This window comes from Neovison vison, chromosome 12, assembly GCF_020171115.1.
Source record: "Neovison vison isolate M4711 chromosome 12, ASM_NN_V1, whole genome shotgun sequence".
Classification (NCBI taxonomy): Eukaryota; Metazoa; Chordata; class Mammalia; order Carnivora; family Mustelidae; genus Neogale; species Neogale vison.
In genome coordinates, this window is record NC_058102.1 from 61,962,944 (window position 1) to 61,981,580 (window position 18,637).

Consider the following 18,637-nt stretch of genomic DNA (forward strand, 5'->3'; position numbering starts at 1 on the left):
CGGATGAAGGATGTAGAAGTAAAAGAACTAAAATCCTTGTCATTAATAAAAAGGAATTTTAAAATTGGCATCAGGGACGCCTGGGTGGCTCAGTTGGTTAAGCGGCTGCCTTCGGCTCAGGTCATGACCCCACCGTCCTGGGATCGAGTCCCGCATCAGGCTCCTTACTTGGCAGGGAATCTGCTTCTCTCTCTGCCTGCCACTCTGTCTGCCTGTGCTCGCTCTCGTTTCTCTATGACAAATAAATAAATAAAATCTTTAAAAAAAAAAAAAATTGGGATCACACCTGTGTAAATGTTAGGTTTGAAATATTTAAAATGTATTAATACTCAGGCTCTGCAAAGGTACTGGAAAACAGGCACTCTCAGGCACGCACTGTTGGCTGGCACAGGCCAAGCCCATGGCCAGGAGTGACTGGAGTAGGCTGGGACTAAGAACTGTGGGCGGGGAGCCAAGCAAGGTCACATTCTTTCTGAACTCTTTCCTCTCCCTCCCTCTTGCTTGATTCTCAGAACAACCCCACAGGGTAGAAAGCAGGACAGGCCTGGTCCAGTTCAAGTCACTAAACCTTTTATGCTTACCCAGATGAATTGGGGGGAGGGGGAGCAGGTAGAATGTGTACTTATTATATCTATTTTCAAAAACTTAGTACTTAAAATTTTGGAGGAGATAAGAGACAGTAGGCAGACAAGAAATGAAATCCTTACTGAACTTGGAAGAATAGGTAAGTTTCTCAGAAACTATTCACACTGAGAAGTTTCTGTATTTCAGAAAAGAATGATAAAAGGACAAGAAAATCAACTACTTACTTCTTTCTTTCACAGAGGACTCCCAGGTCATTTTGAACATTTACCTAATAATCCCGAGTTTTACAGTGTCAAATCAGCCTTGCTGTTCTAATATGAATGATTATCAGTTCAGATGCTATTCCTTTCTCAGTGGAGCTGCAAAAGAAACTCTAAGTTGAAAATAAGGAGAAATGTTTGTAGGAGAAGTAAAATCCTTTGATGGGGTTCTAAATCCTTTTTGTATATAACAGTTCCTGCCTAGTCTACTTTTAAAGCCTCATTGCAGAAAACCCTGAAATTAAAATATTGCACAATTTTTGGCTTCAGTTCCTCAAAAACCTGAAAAGAGATGTAATAGATTATCTCAGTTGAATAGTTATACTTAATTATTCTTATATATCAGTTATTGCTGTATAACAACCATCTAAAAATTTAGTGGCTTAAGACAATAACTGTATATTATATTATTTTTGCACATATCCCTCTGTTGGCTGAGCAATTCATCTTGCTGCTGTTGGGTTTACTCTTTAGCTGTGGGTCAGGTAGGAAATTTTGCTGATTTTGACTGGTCTAGGGTGGTGGGAATGACTGGGCTATCTTTTGTGGCTCTCTCATCCTCCAGTAGGCTTGCCCAGGCTTGCCTTTGTGGTAAAGGCAAGTTCCAGGTGAGCGAGCAGAGTATGCCAGGTTTCCTGAGGCCTGGGCTCAGAATTGGGACAGTGTCACTTCCACTGCTTTCTTTTGGCCGGAGAAAGTCACAAAGTCAAGCTCAGATTCAAGTCTCTTCAAGTAATAGACTCCCATATATATTTTTTTAAGATTTTATTTATCTTTTTGAGAGAGAGAGAGAGAGAATCTGAAGCAGACTCCGCACTGAATGCAGAGCCTGACATGGGGCTCAGTCCCTAGATTCTGACAGCGTGACCTGAGTAGGATGCTTAATGAACGGAGCTACATGCGCCCCTGGATTCCCATCTTTTGAGGGAAGAATTGGAAACTCATATTACAAGGGTTGTGGATATGGGATGGGAGTGAGGGGGGGATGGGAGGTGGAGAATTGGAGCATTTTTGTAATTCATATAGCATGTGCCAAAAAAAAAAATTATTGAACCCAGCTGAAGTTTATGGTTTCTCAGATTTAAATACGGGATTACACTTGATCATGGCCACATTGCTGATCATGTACTCCTATAAGTATATAGAAAATTAAATGAATGTGTGTGAGATTCTCTTCTTTATTAAGTCTGTTAGTTCCTAACTCCTGTAGTTATTTATTTTTTTCTTTTGATGATATGTTTAGTTGGTTTGGTAGTCACATTGGGGCTGTCTGTTCAAGGTTCAAAATGGGTCCTAGTGCTTCTGTTGTGGGGGCTGGGGGTCGAGAAGATAAATAGGTTTCAGTGTGTTTCTGAGAAACGGAAGACCTCCCCTATCCTGCCCAGACCTAAAACCCATTGACAAGACACTTGATGTCCTATTGCCATGTTTTATTTTCCTCATGGTACATAGCACTGGCTCCAGTTCATTTACTTTTTTGGTGGTTTGTCATCCCTCTGCTGGATGTAGGCTTTAAGAGCAGGGACCTCCTCTGACCTGTTCACTACTGAATTCTCAGACCTTAGAGTAGTGCATTCGTCTCCTCAGGAGATGCTCAGTAAATATTTGTTGAACAGTTTTAATAAAAATTTTGTGATAAGAGTGTTACATGCTCAGTCTCTGGTACATTGTAGACTCATTAAATATTTATGTAATCTCATTAAATATTTATGTAATCTTGAAGGAGGCTCATGGGCGGTGGGAGCTCAGAGAAAATGAACATTTGGAGCCACAGCACATTTTTTTCATGAATGCAAAGAGAAGCAAATGAGCAGGAGAGTGTAGGGTATCAAAAATCTGTTGAAATGTACCACTGGACTTGAGGTTAGGAAAGAAAGAGGTGGAATAAGAATCCGATTGGTTGGAATAGAAATTCTCTCAATACCAGAGAATCCACAGAGGGCAAGTATGTTGGGAGGTTAGAGGTTTGTGTTGATGCAACGTGATCACTGAAGTAGTGATTTCAAATGTGCCACGGTATGGGACCGATAGGGGGTGAATGCGGGTTGAAGGACCTTGAGGGGTAGCAATAAACAGCTGCGGTTGGAGATCGTGTGTTATACAGCTCCTGTCCTCAGGGGAAAGTCCTTAACAGCCAGGATATTGGAGTAATGTTTTGAGAAAAGTTTGAGGCCATAGGAAAATTCTCTAAGTAGGGAGCACCATTTCCATAAGTAGTTTATTTATTTTTGTATTTATCTTTGTATCACTGTAGGTAGTTTAGTTTATAAAACAGGTGGCGTGCAGGCCAGGTAAGGGACAGAAAGAACAAAGCTTTGTAGGGCTAATGCTGGGTCAGGGGATGGGTTGAGAAGCGAACGGGGATGGTATGAACCTGGGCGTCAGGGGGCTTGATGGATTTAATGTCAGTAGACCCTTGGACAAAACTGACCCTGGGACTAGTGGATAGAGGCTACGATTTATTTGACCAAGGATGATGGTCAGCTTAGGAATTTTGGGCCTCTGGCTCTGTGAAATGTAGACATATTTTGAATTCTTAGGAACTTACATACTGAACAGACATACTCGTTAACTGCTTCATCTTTTCACTGTAGGTTTTTTGGTATATCTCAAGTATCTTTTTAAATGAGGAATGACATTTTACAAATGTAAACTATTTAAAAATGTGAACTATTAATGATGTATGCAAATACTAAAGAACAGTGATTTAATTTATGTAATACTGTTTATCAAGTACTAAAATCCGAAGATGAGGATTTTCAAATTAGTAGTGTCTGTGTTTTTGGTCATAAAGTTTTTTGTATTGGTATTAGCAGAAGTAGATGTTTTAAATGTAAATATTTAATCTCTTCTTTTTGCTGCTAGTCACTTGGAGAGTTCAAATTGTGTGGTGAACCAGAAGAAAATTTCATAATCTTTAAACCACAAAGTTATCTAATAGACAACAGACTTGGAATGACAATAGTGGAAGATTTTTACAGATTCAGTTTATTTTTTTATGACTGTGTAGTATTTCAGTATATGATTGTACTGTAGTTTAACCATTTATAATTAGTGGACATTTGTTTCCTATTTTATGGCTGTTATATATTATTTTATGTCTCCTCATGTACATTTGTAAGAGTTTCTCTAGAATATATATAACTGAGATTGTAAGGGACGTGCATTTCAACTTTATTGAATGTATTTTCTGAAGTGGTTGGACTATCAAGTTCCCTCCAACAGTATATGAGTTCTTGTTGCTTCATATCTTTGTCAGCACTTGATACTGTCTGGTGTTGACATTTTTGACCATCTGGTGGTTGTCAAATATTTTCTTATTGTGGCTCTTACCTTGGAATTGCCAAATTAGTAAAATTTAGCAACTTGTATTAGGTCCTTTGTATATTTGTATTTCGTCCTCTGTGACATGCCTATTTATATATTGTCCACTTTTCTTGGCATCTTTTTTCTCAGGACTTTTGGAATTGTTATGTTTGTCTATCAGTGATAGATGATAATCTTGTACAGATCTGCTCTCCGAGTTTGTAACTTGCCTTCACTTTCTTTAAGGGCTCTTTTGATGAAGGTAATTCCTAAGCTTCATGTAATTATCAGTCTTCTGCAGGTTATGATAGGGATTTTTTCTCTTTCCAGCCCTTTTTGTCTTTTTCCGTTTTAGCCCTCATACCTCTTTTTGTTGCTAGCTTGTACTTCCAGTGCAGTGATAAATAGAAGCAACTGCAGCTCTGACTTAGAAATGGTGCTTCTAACCTCATCGTTAAGAATATTTAGGGGTGCCTGGGTGGCTCCGTCCACCAAGTGTCTGACTCATGGTTTCAGCTCAGGTCATGATCTCAAGATTGTGAGATCAAGTCTCCTTGAGATTTTCTCCCTATAGCCCTCTCTCACTTGCGTACATGTATGCAACCTCTCAAATAAGCCTTTTTAAAAAACAGAATATTTAATGAAAGTTTTTGGAAGGTATCCCTTTCCAGTTAAGAAAATTTTCTGCTATTCCTTGTTTAATAAGAACGTTTATTACTGAGTGAGCGTTGAATTCTATGGAATATTTTTTCTGCATTCATTGAAATGACTTTTTAAATTTGCTAACTCAGTGAATTACTGTGAACTGTATTAATTCATTTTTTTAAAAGATTTTATTTCTTTATTTGACAGACAGAGATCACAAGTAGGCAGAGAGGCAGGCAGAGAGAGAGGTGGAAGCCGACTCCCAGCTGTATAGAGAGCCTGATGCAGGGCTTGAGCCCAGGACCTTGGGATCATGACCTGAGCCGAAGGCAGAGGCTTTAACCCATTGAGCCACCCAGACACCCCTGTATTAATACACTTTTTAATGGTAAACCAGCCTTGTATTCTTGAAATAAACCCAACTTGGTTACAATATTCTTTCTGGTTTATACATTGCTCTGTTGGATGTGTCGGTGTTTTGTTTAGGACATTGTCATTTGTGATAATAAGTGAAATTGCCTTGTAATATCCTTCTCTTGTACTGTCATTGTCTGCCTTTGATATCAAGGTTATTCTAGCCCCAGAAAGTGAATTGGAGGATACTCCACTTTTTAATGTTCTGATTGCATGAGATCAGAATCAGCTATTGAGAAGGTGTTGTTATAATTTTTTTTCAAGATTTTATTTATTTATTTGACAGACAGAGATCACAAGTAGGCAGAGAGGTAGGCAGAAAGAGAGAGGGGGGGAAGCAGGCTCGCTGCCGAGCAGAGAGCCCAATGTGGGGCTCGATCCCAGAGCCCTGGGATCATGGCCTGAGCTGAAGGCCTTGGCTTTAACCCACTGAGCCACCCAGGCGCCCCGTGTTTTTATAATTTTTGACTCTTGGGATGACTTTTCATTCTCTCTATGAAGCTGTCATTTTTTAAAATTTGTGAATTTATGTTAACAGATGTGGACAAGTGTGGAATTGATATATTTTATTAAGTACAGAATGTGCCATCTGAATGCATTCAACTTTTTATGATTAGAGGGGGACCTTGACCTCCATTTATACTCAGGGCCTTGCCTATTTTGTCTCATTTTAATACATCATGCCGGCCTTCTTTATTATTTAGTACTTGCCTAATAAAACTTTTTCTACTCTTTTACTATTAAAAAAAAAAAAAAAACCTTTGTGTATCCATCTATCTTCTACATATCTCTTTTAAATAAAGCGTATAGTAGATTTTTATCTAGTTTGAAAAATTTTTTTCGTCTAGAAATTTAGTCAACTTCTATTTTTTGTGCCTTCCTCTTTTATATTTTCTTATTGCATTTTTTGTTTTTTTAAGAAGATAATCTATATAATTTTTTACATTGTATAGACCTCAGATATTAGGTAGGGGTAGATCCTAAATTTCACCTTAGTAGTTGACTTAGACATAATTTCAATATATAACACAATTTCAGTAAGAAGTTGTTGGCAGGGGAGTTATTAGAGGGAATGCCTGACAAAAGGTCTTCATAATTTTGGAAGAAGTAATACTTTTTTTTTTTTTTAACTTTTTTTTTTTTTTAATTTGATAGATCACAACTAGGCAGAGCGGCAGGCCGAGAGAGAGAGGAGAAAGCAGGCTCCCCACTGAGCAGAGAGCCCGATGTGGGGCTCGATCCCAGGACCCTGAGATCATGACCCGAGCCGAAGGCAGAGGCCTTTAACCCACTGAGCCATCCAGGTGCCCCTGGAAGAAGTAATTCTAAGGAAGATAACTGACTGCTCTTTTTGTGTAGTTGGCATAGTTAAATACACTGGTTAAATGCTTTTTGCTTTTTTGTTGTTCATATTCATCGATGGAAGCATATTGTTAAAAACTAGAATCTCTTAATAATAGTTTGATAATTATATTGGCTTTCTGGTAACTTAAAATGTTATTTTTTAATCAAGACTTCAGCCAACACCGAGTACCATCTATCTATATTAACGTCTATACCTTGTGAGTACAGAGAAATCACTGGCTTTGCCCCGAGGGGTTCAGATGCCCCAGCATTATCTCCTGATGTTAAGTTAATCCCAAATAAAAGTGAAAAACCTCTTTCTTGGTGTGTCAGTATTGAGCTAAACCTCCGGAGTCATGGAGACATGGCTGAGGCATAGGGAGGAAAATGAAGCAAGGGGATGAGAAACAGTAAGGAAGAGTCAGAAAAGAAGGAAGGAATTCTACTAGGGTTGTGCAGTTTGAATAGTGTGGCACTGACTGTTTCCTTCGGTTGCCCGTCTTTAGCAGATTATTTAAAGATGCACGTATGAACTCTTAGTCCTTACCCGAAAGCTCATTGTCACATACTAGGAAGACTTCACAAGCTCTGAGGTGTGTTTTTTAATATCAGTTGTTTGACCTGGCAAGAAGAAAATTCAGACAATCCCAAACTTGTTTTAATCATGAGATTAAATAAAAATGCTTTTGGGGCACCTGGGTGGCTCAGTTTGTTAAACGTCTGACTCGTGATTTTGGCTCAGGTCATGATCTCAGGTTCGTGAGATGGTGCCCCTTGTGGGGCTCTGCACTGGGAGTGGAGCTGCTTAAGAGTCTCTCTCTCTGTCTCTCCCCCTCCCTACTTCTCACCTCCCTGCCTCCCCACCCCGACCCCTGCATCTCTGTCTAGTAAAGAGCCCTTGCCGGCAATGGAAGAAAGCAAGTCTTTCCTATTAAGTCCCTAAACCTTGATTTTTTCTTCATGTTTTGTGTGTGTACTGCTCTGTTAGTCTTTAGCCAGACATCTTCCTAATCTGGAGTAGTTTGGGGACTTGTAGATTTTTTAATAATCTTTAGAATCACCTGCATCAGGACTTTAAATGTGACTTACTTACTTAGAATCAAATGGAGTAAAGAAGATAACCATTTAAAGATGGGAATCATAATCTTTGGCATATAATATTATTAATCTTTATGTAGAATTTGTTTTACTCTGCACTCAAGATTGCACAGGCCTCCACTTGGGTGACAAGACTGTGAGAGATAGAATTATTTCCTCGTAATCTTTTCAGTGAATCAAACACATGGGAAGGAATAGTGATGATTTCTGGCCTCTGTGGAACTGAGTGAGCATGGTAACACCTTACTGACCCAAAAGTCCTAATAACCCCTGAAACGACTTTCATGGCTCTCTGGAAATAATTCATCTCTGATTGAAGATCTTGTTTATCTTCAGAGACACTCCTGAAAAGTGTGCACTCAGTGACTGGTCCCGTTTTCTGTCAGTTTATACAGGTAGACCCAGGTGTATGGAGAAGGTGACTTTTATCATTGTATATGTTCTTTTCGTTTGCTTTCTGAGACAATTATTTGTCTTAGAAAGTAGTTTCCATTTTATAGTCTTGCTCTTTGAAGTTTCCTCTGTCAGTTCTTGTCTCACAAAGTGAGTATTGCAGGGGCCTCCCTTGGAGTGCGATATTTAATTGGCAGAGGAATCAAAAAAGGCTAGATGGTTGTATTTCCTTGCCTTTTTTCCCCTTTAGGGAATAGAACCAGGCCAGTCATTACAGCTTCTGTGAAACAGAAGAGGAGTAATTGGAAATTTTTGTAGAGCAGTGTAGAAAGTTGGTTTTTACTTTGGAAAATTGGTTGTGTAGAGTTTCTCAGGTTTAGTGGTGAAACTGAATTTAGTGGTGACACTGAATTTTTATGTTTTAGTTTTAGGGAGAAAGCACACAAAAATTCAGTATTCTACTTAGAGTAAATGTTTCTGGCTTCCGGTATAATAACACTGCTCGCTGTTGGTCTCTTACTGTAATGACCAGCTTATTCTACTTGTTATTTCAAGGATTTGTCCTTTTCTTTTTTCTAGCTTTATTGACATATAATGGATGTATACCATGCCAAGACTTTTATTAAAGTACAGCTTCCCAGCACTGATTTTTTTCATTGCAAAACCCCTTGCACTTAGTTGAAAATTACAAACAAAAGTTTGAAAATTTAAAATAAATTTATTTTTTAATTGAATGAGAAAAGATGAAATTAACTGAGTTTTTTATGGTATATAATCTGTCAGGCAGTGGGATGCAAAGATGAAATAGGCAAGGTCTACAAAGTAGTTATTCTCAGAACTTCAAAATTGGTTTTGATAGTCATTAGTAATGTAATAATATTTAATACCTACTATTTGCTAGATATAATGCTAGACACTAGGGGTAACAAATTGCATGCTCATAGTAGAGCTTTTTTATGTTTTTTTTTTTTAATTTCTTTTTTTTCTTTTTTTTTAGATTTTGAGAAAACAATTAATTTGAATTAGAAACTACTTTTGGGGTGCCTGGGTGGCTCAGTTGGTTAAGCCTCTGCCTTCTGCTCAGATCATGATCCCAGAGTCCTGGGGTCAAGCCCCACATCAGGCACTCTGCTCAGCATGGAACCTGCTTCCTTCCCTCTCTCTCTGCCTACTTATGATCTCTGTCTCTGTCAAATAAATAAATAATAAAATATTAAAAAAAAAAAACTACTTGCATCTGTACCTGTTATTTTATATATTTGTTTGTTTTTAAAAGGATTTTATTTATTTATTTGACAGAGAGATCTCACAAGCAGGTAGAGCAGCAGGCCAAGAGAGAGAGAGAGAGAGAGAGAGAGAGAGAGAGAGGAGGAAGCAGGCTCCCCGCTGAGCAGAGAGCCCGATGCGGGGATCCCAGAACCCTGAGATCATGACCTGAGCCAAAGGCAGAAGCTTTAACGCCCTGAGCCACCTAGGCGTCCCATTGTACCTGTTATATTAAATAAGTTTTTATCTGCTTGTTTTGTGTGATATCTGCTGTTTGTGGAACACGGAGCTATGATCCAGGTGCTCTGCTCAGTATTTTATATGTGTTACGTCATTTATCGCATATACCGTATGGACCCTCTCACCACTTGTTGAGCATTTTAGGTACCTGTCACTATGTAGCATTTACCCTCTTTAGAAGGAGGAACCTAAGCCTGAGAGAACTGGCAGAGCTGGAATTCAGACTTGAGGTAGGTTCTACTTGTGGGTGTGTGTCCCACCAGAAAAGATCTTTTGGTAGTTGACTTTATGGTAGAATTTTCATCTACAGTTTAAGTAATAGAGGATCAGATTATTTAAAATTAACCAATTCAGAAAATAGGTAATAGAAGATTGGAGTTAATTAATCTTTTATAGAACCAGTATGGTATCTGTTATGACCAGCTTTTTAAAAAAACAAACAAACAAATTCTGCCCATTTCAGCTAATACAACTATTGCCGTAAACCTAGGATCAAGTTTATAATGAAATTTTAAAAAATTAATTCCATAAAATCAGGCTGGAAATTCATGTATTTTCTTACATCCAGTGTCCTGTGTAAAGTCCTCTTATGCTGATGGCTTTAAAAATTGATAGTTTGAAAATAATCTCTTTCTTAGTAAATTTTCGCATGCTCTACCCCCTTTCTTATAGGTCCTAGACTTCTTTTGACTTTAGTTTTTGTTTAAAGAGGAAAAAACCCCAACCAGAGTGTAAAGTAGCTATAATTGGACATTGCCCTGCCTCCCTGGTTTCTGTGGGTGCAGTGGAAGTTTGGAAAAGTGTTTGAAGGGTAAGGAGTAGCACTGTTTGCAGTTAGGACCCAGGAACATAAACTGACCTTAGTCCATACCCACTTGCTTTATTGTTGACCTGATTATCTTACCACAGCAAATCGAGTATGGTTTTTATCTTGCCCATTTTTCTTATAGTTTAAGCCACTTGTAAGTGGGCAGGCTTCTCTGATTTTAAATGGCATTAAATTAGAATTAACAACTGAATAATTCAACTGATGTTGTACAACTTAGAACACAGACCAGACAATAAATTACTGAATCTAACATTCTGAGTATTTTCTAGTGTGCTTTTAACTTTTGCTGGGCACAAATGGAAATTCTCAACTTATGACAATCATAAAAAGGGTTTGTTACTGTTTAGTAATACAAATTAAAACACAGCTGGGAATGAAGTAGTTAGCCCAATCTTACAGACATTAGCCTCCTTCTGTTTATTTCCGCCTGTGTGTATTCCTAGAAGCAAACAGCTGTGCATTCAATTTTATTCTTTATTCCTTTACTTAAAATCTGGATTTCAAAAGAAGCAAACTGGGCATTTAGGCTTAGAAAAATTGCTTTATCTTTTTCAGTTGAAACAGTGATGCATCCATAATGTTAAAATATTTTTTTGAAATAGATTTACCCATAATTTCATATAGTTTTGGCTATAATTTACCTAACCTTAAATGGTTTGCCCAGGAGTTTTAAAAAGTATAAAGGCAAAAAAAAAAAAAAAAAAGGTAGGGGCCCCTGGGTGGCTCAGGCAGTTAAGCATCTGCCATCAGCTCAGGTCATGATCTCAGAGTCCTGAGATCGCAGGGAGTCCCAGGTTGGACTCCCTGTTCAGTAGCGAATCTGTTTCTCCCTCTCCTCTTCCTCGCCCTCTGTGATCTCTCACTCTCTCTCAAATAAATAAATAAAATCTTAAAAAAAAAAAAAAGTATAAAGGCTGTAAGAGGATTGGAAAGTTCCTGGATTCTCTTTCCTACCTCTTCACCTCCTTCTTTTCTCCAACCATTGGTGACAGTTTCTTAACAAAGATTATGCAGTACTGTATAGTTATAATCACAATATAATCCATTAGTTTCTTATTTTCAGTGGTTGGTTTTTCTAATCCTTTGTATTAATTTAACTCTATAAAAAATCCTTGAACCTAAATTCCTTAAAGCATTTTCTTTAACTAAGTTCCTAGTTGTAGAATTTCTTGGTCAATGAGTATGAATTTTAAACTTGACACTTCATAGTAAGGTGTCTTAAACTTTAACTTGAGGAGGGGGGACAGGGAACACAAAAGCTTTATAATCTTAATAGTGCTCTAGAAAGTAATTATTTTGCTACTCAAATACTAAATTAAATTGATAGTAAAAATAGTATTAAAAATAGCTTACATTTATGAAAGAAAGCAGTAAGGCTTTTGTTTTCATTTAAATCAAAGGATTTTTGTAGAAACCCTGGTCTTATGAAATGTCTGGCACTCAGGTTCTTTGTTTTTGTGTTTGTTTTTTAAATATTTAAGTTTTTAGAAGTTCGGGTCCCTTCTTAGCAGGAATATGTTAATATTTTATTTTAGAAATGTTCAGAATACTCCCCTTAAAAGAGAGTAGGAAAACAAGTATTTTTATGGAATATTTTCTTGACTTTTCAGCTTTACCTCTATTTTTAAAGCAAGATAAAAGCAAGTTCACAACTCATTTTGACTCACTGGTTTTTCTGGGTCTTTGTTTTTACTGGGAAAATGTCAGAAAACTTTCATCTGCATTGGCTAAAAGATGTTTTTGTGTCTTTCTAAAGACTGAAGTGTTTCCTCATTTGTAAGAACATCCTTTATGTACTAAGAGCTAATAGGTTTAATAGTTAGCTACCAATTAAAGCAGAGTCAGTAAGTACCTGTCTCACTTCATGATTCTCATGTGCACCCAAGATTTGAGAACTATTTTGAACTCTTAGATTTTGCAGGTAGGATCTTGCTCAAAGTAATAGTTGAACCTTTTGTAGATTTTTTTTTTTTTTTAAGATTTTATTTATTTATTTGACAGAGAAATCACAAGTAGACGGAGAGGCAGGCAGAGAGAGAGAGAGGGAAGCAGGCTCCCTGCCAAGCAGAGAGCCCGATGTGGGACCCGATCCCAGGGCACTGAGATCATGACCTGAGCCGAAGGCAGCGACTTAATCCACTGAGCCACCCAGGCGCCCCTGACCCTTTTGTAGATTTTTAAATGGAGCCTTTACTTTCCAAAGGACGCTGACTGCTCTTGCTTCTTCAGGATTAGCAGTTGTTGAGATACTGATATGTTGAGAATATGCCAGTAATACAATTTCTAGGAGCAAAACTTTCTGGCATTGAGAGAAGAGGATTTACTATAACATATGTGCTTTTGGAAATTAACCAAGATTGAGTATGTGGGTGCCAGCTTTAAAACGGAACTGAGAATGTTCTTTCCTTTGGGGCAAAAGAAAGAAATATAATCTCAATTATTCAAATTAGATATCCTTTTTCTAAACAGAATAAGTAGATTTTTCTGGAGCCATAAAGTAGTCTTACTTTTGTTCCCATAATATAGATTTGCACATATTCATTTAAGTGAATGGCCAAAGAAAAAAAAAACTTATTAGTCATCTAATGTGAGTCAGAAATCATTTAACTTCTGAAAAGCAATTGTACTATGATGCAATCATTTTGGGGAAAATGCAGGAAGTTCACAGTTAGGTTTATTGCTTTAGCAATTACTTTGTATTTATGTCGAAATACAAGTTTGTTTTAATATGAAATGGAATTATTATACATTTGCCTTAGTTTAACATTTTTCCTTAGTACAGAACTTAAGTAATTTGAAAGGAACAAGTTGCTATTCCAACTTTCATTTTATTCCTACTAGAAAGTTCTCAACATTAAACATCCTTTATTCAACAAATTAACATAACATAGCATAACATAAACATCCTTTATTCAACAAATTACTGAGTTCCTACTGGACTAACTCAGTAGTAGTGTTAGTTCCTACTAACTCAGTAGTAGTGTTAGTAAAGCTGTGATGTTTTTTACCTGTCAGCTTTTTGTTTGGTGATTTTAAAATGGCGACCCTAGTTTACTGCATTATTCTTTCATAGAAATGGGTTTATACTTAATTTTAACCCTTCTTTCACAGTAGAGTGTTACACTGAACATTTCTGGGGAAAAGGTTTTCTTGTGAAGCAAGTAGACAAAGAAATAGGTTATTTGTGGGTAAAATTGATTTTTCTTTAAACATGAAATTGCTGGACATAATTCATCCCTTTAACTTACTGCCTTGAAGACAATTTTTTTCTGTAATGTTTTAATATTTAAAGTAACCAAAATTGATAGGAATTCTCTCTCTGCAATTTCTAGTATGGCCATTCAGGTTTTTGTTTTTTGTTTTTTTGTTTTTTTTTAAGATTTTACTTATTTTTTTTGACAGAAAGAGATCACTCACAAGTAGGCAGAGAGAAAGGCAGAGAGAGGGAAACAGGTTCCCCACTGAGCAGAGAGCCTGATGTGGGGCTTGATCCCGAGACCCCGGGATCATGACCTGAGCCGAAGGCAGCAGCTTAACCCACTGAGGCACCCAGGCACCCCTGGCCATTCAGTTTTAGGATATTAATATATTCCTTGTTAGATCGCTTTGTGACTTTAGGTAAAGGATGAGGCACTAGAACATTTCGTCTAGTAAGAATGGGGCCTTATGAACAAATTCAGATAGAAATTTCATTCCAATTATATTGGAATTATTATATATTAGCAAGGTAGTAATAACTAATACTTGAAATTATAGGGGAACTAAAAACTAAACTGTTTAATTAGATAAGTTACAATTTAGTAAGTATAGAAGGGTCAACATTCATAATTACTTTGGAAAAATGCAATAGGCTTTTTCATTTTCTTCAACTGTTTATAATCTTGATGTGTTATTTCATCCCAATTGTTTTTTTTTTTTTAAGATTTTATTTATTTATATGACGGACAGAGATCACAAGTAGTCAGAGAGGCAGGCAGAGAGAGAGGAGGAGCAGGGTCCCTGCTGAGCAGAGAGCCTGATGTGGGGCTCGATTCCAGGACCCTGAGATCGTAACCTGAGCCAAAGGCAGAGGCTTTAACCCGCTGAGCCACCCAGGTGCCCCTATCCCAGTATTTTCAAGGAACAGTAGGCTATTACTACACCTAGTTTTCAGTATTCTTATTTGAACATTAATTGCTAGAATAACAAAATATTTTTTGTAAACTGATTTTTACTAATAAATCAGAGATAAGAAAATTCCTTATATTGATTTTCTGGTTAATTGAGAATGTGTTTTGTTCATGAAAAAGGAAAAGAAGGCATTTCATTGAAGAATGTTTTTATAGGGGAATAGCATAGAAAAATAACCATTTGTTTGTATTTTAAGTTAATACACTGAATTCAAGCTTGACTTAGGCTACATGTATCCTGGTTTTTAATAATTTAAATTTTAAATAATTTAATAATCAACGAAAATTTGTACAGAATATCAAAGTATCTCTCTCTATCTCTCTCTTTTTAAAGATGTTTACTACTGTCTCAGATGTTTTCATCATTTCTTAAACTTTTTCATTTTATGTTACATTTGTCATTTGTCTGGTACTTTGGAGGATTAATTAATAAAAGTAGCTCTCGGTCATGAGGTATGCTCAGACTTTATAGAAATCATTTGTTTAGGGAGTTCCTGGGTGGCTTAAGTCAGTTAAGAATCTGCCGTTGGCTCAGGTCATAATCTCAGGGTCTGTGGATCGAGCTCTCTGCTCCGCAAAGTGTCTGCTGCTCTCTCCCTCTGCTGCTTCCTGCTTGTGCTCTCTTGCTCTCTTTCTATCAAATAAATAAAATCTTAGGGGAAAAAGTCATTGTTTGTACCTTTTGGTACGTTTTCCCATAGAAACAATATTGTGGAGGTAAATGTGTCCTCAAACTCGCCAACTCATGATGTGTAATACTGATAGTATGGGAAAACTTTAATTCATTTGCAGTATTTCTTTGGACAGATGCATCCCTCCATTGTAATCTTGCAGAGATTCTTTTTTGCTTTCCCCCTCACTTTTTAAGCAAATGTGATGGAAACCTGTCTTCTTAGCTTCTGCAGACAGCTCTCATGGCTGGCTCTGGCTTCTCTGTCAGAAGTTTGTTCTGGGCACATGGAAGCTGGGGAGAAGAGCTACATCAACGTACAGACCTGGGCTTCCTGTTTGGCACTTCCTGGTCTTGACTGAGGTGCTTGGCTGACTCTTCTACTGAGAACTAACCACCGTGTCTTCTTTTTCTTCATTGTTCTCTCAACTCAACCGGTGTATCTTTTCTTCCTGGCCCACTTCCAGTAGGGACACAGTCTCACTTCTGCTTTCCGCAAAAGCAATTTCACAGCCCATGTGGTGGTTTCTACGGGTGTGAATGTATGTGTAAGTGTTTTCCGTATTCATTCCTTCTTTCCTTCCAGTTGCTAGAAGATGAAAAATGAAGACTCTTTCTACAGTCCACCTTCCTTCCATAGTCATCTCCACCCTACCCTAGCTGTTTTCTCTTTTTTTTTGGTAGATCATGTCCCATCAGTTTTGTAACCATAAAGGTTATAGGTCTTTGGATATTAAAAGGCTGTTTCATAGGAGCACCCTAACGACCCCACACTTATATCACTGACGTTGGGTGGTAAGGTTTAGGGGAGCCAAGAGCAGCAAGGCCATTTCAGAGTTCAGGAGAGAAAATCGATTTAGAGGCTATGGATATAAATAATAACCATCATGCCCATATTTGAGGAGAGAGAAGAAAAGAAATACAGAATTAGCCATACATTTTACTGTTATACTCTTTACAAACCTTTCTCTCTTTCAGAGTTCCTTGTATTTGAAGCCAGGCAGGATGGACAGAGGTGGGTAAGGACCATAGAACTGGGGAAGAGGAAACGAGGACATCTCTTGAAGTAGAGCACCAGGAGGGAAGTTCTGCAGGGTCTTAACTATCCTTTGAAGCAGGAGTTCTTAACCTTATTTACTTATGTTATGCATGCACACACATATTTATGGTTGCAAAGCAGGCCAATTAAATTGAAATAGGTGATATTTTAAAACAATTTTTGATATTGTAAAATCTGCTTCTTTATTAACACATAAAGCCTAGAAGTGAGACTAAATTTTTTGAAGCGGTAACATGTAAATGATATTTCAGGGTATCTTCAATGACTGTAATATGATAGAAAATATCTGAATTCTGTTGGTAATAAAAATAAGAAGTGTTGGGGCACTCGGGTGGCTTAGTGGGTTAAGCCTCTGCCTTCGGCTCAGGTCATGATCTCAGGGTCCTAGGATCTAGCCCCACGTAAGGCTCTCTGCTCAGCAGGGAGCCTGCTTCCCTCTCTCTCTCTGCCCGCTGCTCTGCCTACTTACAATCTCTCTCTGTCAAATAAATAAAAATCTTTAAAAAAAAATGAGAGGTGTTGCTCATGTAAGTAGGGTTTGTTTTCATTTGTAATTGAAGGAAATGCTAAATTTCAGTGAGAGATCAGTGAAGATAGAGGGTAATTTCTCTCCCATCTAACTTAATGAATTTCTGAATCCCATCCCCAGGTCCCTGTATTCCCCCCTCCGATTCTCTAGGATACTATTTATATGGACAGAATAAAGCAAAGGCCATCTTCATCTAAAAATTATAGTCCCTCTATGCCTGGGTGGCTCAGTCAGTTAGGCCGCTGCCTTCGGCTCAGGTTATGATCCCCTGGGTCCTTGCTCGGCAGGGAGCCTGCTTCTCTCCCCGCCTTTGCCTGCCGCTCTGTCTGCCTGTGCTCTCTCTGTCTCTGATAAATACATAAAATATTTTTTAAAAATAAAATAAAAATTATAGTCCCTCTAATGAAATAAATTACACCTGTCCATGAGAATGCAGGGAAAGCCTTAGAAATGTGAGCTGTAACAGGCACCAATCTAGGTACTTTTTTTACATACTATGTTTGATTTTAGATATTTCTCTTATTTATGGGTAGGGTTTAACTTGTGCCTTTTTAGAAAGACATGTGAAATGATAAAGCACAGTGCAAAATAAGATGTAAATGAAATCAGCAGTTGAGTTGGCTTTATAAAAATAAAAGCAAAGGGAGCTTATTTTCTATACAGGGGGAGGTTGTCTTTGCTTTTAATGAAGTTCAGCAACTTTACAGAACAAAGATAACTAAGTGAACATTAAATTGAGCTAGGGACAAGTCATTTAATCTCTCTGCCTCTCAGCTTTCCTCTGTACAAATTGATGCCAGTTAACTAACCTGTCTACCTCAGAGGGCTGTTGTCAGGAGTAATGAATGAGATAATTGAAAGTAAACACTTTTAAACTGCAAAGCACCTTACAAATATGAGATTTATCATTATTAGTTTTGGTGTTGGTAATGAAAAGTAAATCATGAAATTCAAAGGGTGTGAGGTGTGGCCAACACAACTAAATCTAAGTCATAATTGTACAGTAGATACTGGTGGCCTCTGTTGTTCGCATCCTTCATGTGTCTTTGATACAGTCATTCTCCTTGAGTGATCTTGTTTTCTCACATTAATCCTTAGCCACTGGTGATACCTCCTCTGAGTTTTTATCTCCAGCCATCTTTCTCTCTACCATCAAACCCATTTTTCTGTTTTTACATGTGGGTGTCAGAGAAATTGAAGTACTCCCAATAAACACATGCTCCTCTCACCCTACTGCAGCCTCCCCCTAATTTTTCCCTCTGCTTTTCTCCTCAAAAATAACGACCAATCATCCTCCCTCACCTTACTCCCCCCCCCCAAAAAACCCAACCCACAGCACCCTGCTCTGTCCTCCCTGAAGACTCCAGTCTTTGGGACACACCCATTCAGATTGTATAAAACACTTTAAAAGGTTACACTTTTGGAATTGGTGAAGATTTTTCTCTTGTTGGGGTGAAGATGATATTCCCACAGATGGATGGATTGGTTGTGCATCTTCTAAGAAGTATCACGTAGGTTTGGTTTTCTTAATTAGGATTATGTAAGGTGCTTTGTAAGAAACTTAGTCTGTATCTGACCTACATTTAGGTCAGGTTTACGTGCCATTTTGACCCATGTCTGATGCTCTCCAAACATTGGCTGTTTTACGTATAACCTGGGGATATGAGGCCCCATTTCTCCTTTGTGAAATCCTAGTTTCCTTTCAATTCCTAGAGTAAATCTTAGATCAGAAAAATCTTATTTCTGATTAAGAACCTTTTATTGTTAGCATCCTAGACATCATTTTTATAGATCTTTGGACAATATTTAGTTCACCACATCCTTAATCA

At 37.7% G+C, this 18,637-nt stretch overlaps 1 protein-coding gene across 24 annotated transcripts in view; it reads left to right on the plus strand.

The window, feature by feature from the left end:
- Window positions 1-18,637, plus strand: part of PLEKHA5 (pleckstrin homology domain containing A5) — a 237,755-nt gene that overhangs the window by 16,088 nt on the left and 203,030 nt on the right. Inside the window, exon 4 of one of the 24 annotated variants that reach the window (XM_044227434.1) lies at window positions 16,198-16,557. The exons of 22 other annotated variants lie outside the window; for them this stretch is intronic. In XM_044227434.1, the coding sequence (XP_044083369.1) occupies window positions 16,198-16,213 (16 nt within the window). In that variant the 3' untranslated portion in view covers window positions 16,214-16,557. Of the gene's footprint in view, window positions 1-9,042; window positions 9,089-16,197; window positions 16,558-18,637 lie in introns of those variants that run through there. One more of the 24 variants, XM_044227435.1, reaches the window with a different exon arrangement.